The sequence below is a fragment of the Microtus ochrogaster genome, linkage group LG1 (assembly GCF_000317375.1).
Source record: "Microtus ochrogaster isolate Prairie Vole_2 linkage group LG1, MicOch1.0, whole genome shotgun sequence".
Lineage (NCBI taxonomy): Eukaryota > Metazoa > Chordata > Mammalia > Rodentia > Cricetidae > Microtus > Microtus ochrogaster.
The window spans coordinates 51,103,538-51,105,958 of NC_022027.1; the positions used below are offsets into that span (position 1 = coordinate 51,103,538).

A 2,421-nucleotide genomic window follows, 5' to 3' on the forward strand; every position below is an offset into this window, starting at 1 on the left:
TCCTGGCTCCAGGAGGCATCTATCTGCTCCAGTTTCTGTTGGGTGTCCTGGCTCCAGGAGGCATGTATGAGCACACGGCTCCATGTCTTCACTGGCAGAGCATCCTCCTATGTGTACCTCTCTGTCCGCAGGGATGGGGGACTGAAGAGAGCAAAGGTGAAGGACACCTTTAAGGAAGAGCAGCAGAAGAACTACAGCAAGATGATCGTGGGCAATGGCTCTCCCAGCCTGGACCTGGACTGAGCACTGTGGATAAGCGTGGCTTCCCAGAGCTGGCCTTCAGGAGAGACGTTTTATAGCCTTGTTTTGTTGTGCTGCTCTTAGCTTGTTTATTGTTAGTCTTTTCTACGGATGACTGTCTCTACCTCTTCACACCGGAGGCAGAACCTACAGGTGCCCTTTTCTGACATCTTGGTTAGACTATGAACTCAATGAGTTGTAAGGCTGCTTCTCGAGTGGAAACAGAGCCTGCCTTTTGTAAAATGATGTGTCGTTGATGATTGAATGAAATCTTTGTATGTAAAACGACATGCCATTGATGATTGAATGAAATCTTTGTGTGCAAAAAAGTGCTTCTAAAGCGTGCTTGGAGCTTGTTAATAGGGTAATTCTCACAAACAACCCCAAACTCTGTAATTCGATTTTCTTCTCCCTTCAATCTCCTTTATTATAATTTTGAGACAGGGTGTTATTTATATAGCCCAGACTGGCTTCAAACTCACACAGTCAAGAGAACTGGCGGGGAACTATTGACTGTTCCTGGCTTCACTTTCCAAGTGCTAGGGTTCCAGGCATGTGCCACCTGGCCTAGCTGTTGACGTCAGTATCATGTGTGAAATCTCACCACAGCTCATTCCTTACGGGCATAATTATGGTTGCATTCTGCCCTAAGAATGGAAGAAAAATGGAGGATTATTTTTAGGGAAAAGGGCAAATGTGGTCACCTGATCAGAAAGGAATTGAATGGGGATGATTTTTTCCTGTGTGTTGCAAGAGAGATGTTGATTATATTTATTTAAGAATCGTGTAGGAGTGCCGTTTGTTTGCCATTGTTCCCACAACACCTTCAGTCCAGCAGCAGCGGGAAAAGCCCAGTTAGCTTTTCTTGTTTGTGTGCTAAAGATCTCCTTTGTCTTAGGATTTTCTTCTTTTTGTTTGTAAAAGGGAAGGAGCCTTTAATAAACAATCACACTGTCTTCAGTAGGGAGCGAGTGAACGCAGAGCTTGCCTCCTGTGCCCCCACCAACCTCACTGTAGTGATTTAGTCCCAAACTTTCCCTGGCCTTTTAAGCAGAAAACTAAGTGGTATAATTACCTTTTGGAAACTGAGCCTTAATGTTTTTAAAGAGGAAACAAGCTTTCTTCGAGTCCAATAGCATGAGCAATATTTGATGATAGCAATATATTTCTGCGGCGAGCTCTTGAGGCTGTTAGGAACCTCCAGAGAAACTCTATACAGAAAGTGAACTGTCTTATTGACTATGAATAAATTTTATATTTTTAAATGGGTGTTGCATTATTCTTCCTCCGTGTCTCTTTTCCTGTAGCAAGCAAGTGTTGTTTTAGTTTCAGCAACAGATTTTATTGGACATACACGGGCTAGTTTTATATCAACTGGACACAAGCTAGGGTCATCGGAAGAGAGAGCCTAAGCTGAGAAAATGTCTCCACGAGGTTGGGCTGTAGGCAAGCCTGTAGGGCGTTTTCTTAATTAGTGATCAGTGGGGGGAGCCCAGCTCATCGTGTGTGGTGCCATCCCTGGGCTGTGATCCTGCCTTGTTAGATAGCAGACTGAACAAGTCAGTAGGCAGCACCCTCCATGGCCTCTGCATCAGCTCCTGCCTCCAGGTCTGTACCCACACTGCTTTGGATGATAGAACTGTGAGTGGTATAAACCCTTCCCTCCCCAGGTTGCTTTTGGTCTTGGTGTTTCATCACAGCAAGAGTGACCTTGACCAAGACAGCCCAGGATGTCAGCCACCACTCTCTTTCTCACCTTGGTGTGCAGCCTGGCTATTTGGAATCTGGTCCTTGAATCCATGGGAGCCCATTTAAAGGAATAGTAAAGGTCAGAGAAGGTCAGCCCAAGGTCGTGGGTGGCATGAATACCCACTACAAACCCCCTCTAAAGCAGGCAGACTCAGGCAATCTTAGGTAATGTGATTGGCTAGATTGGCAGCACTGTCAGTGCTCCTCTAGCTGATTAGATCCAAAGGGCAGTGCACATGGGTGTCCCTGGTGGCCAGCGTCTTCCCTTCTTTCTCCTCCTCCCTCTGGGTCTGTTGTTGCTTCGGGTTTGACTCTTCCTAAAAACAGATTAGGGCGGTGGTGAAGGAGAATGATCACATTCAGCTTTGCTAAAGTGACCCTTTGATTTACTTTTTGTTTTCTCAGAAAGAGACATTCCTATTTTTACTTTTA

At 45.4% G+C, this 2,421-nt stretch overlaps 1 protein-coding gene across 1 annotated transcript in view; it reads left to right on the forward strand.

The window, feature by feature from the left end:
* The window catches only part of Gpat3 (glycerol-3-phosphate acyltransferase 3), a 49,120-nt gene extending 47,615 nt beyond the window's left edge, over positions 1 to 1,505 (forward strand). The window contains exon 13 of the mRNA XM_013350839.2: positions 132 to 1,505. Within this exon, the coding sequence (XP_013206293.1) occupies positions 132 to 243 (112 nt within the window). The 3' untranslated portion in view covers positions 244 to 1,505. The remainder of the gene's footprint in view (positions 1 to 131) is intronic.
* The last annotated feature ends 916 nt before the right edge of the window (positions 1,506 to 2,421 follow it).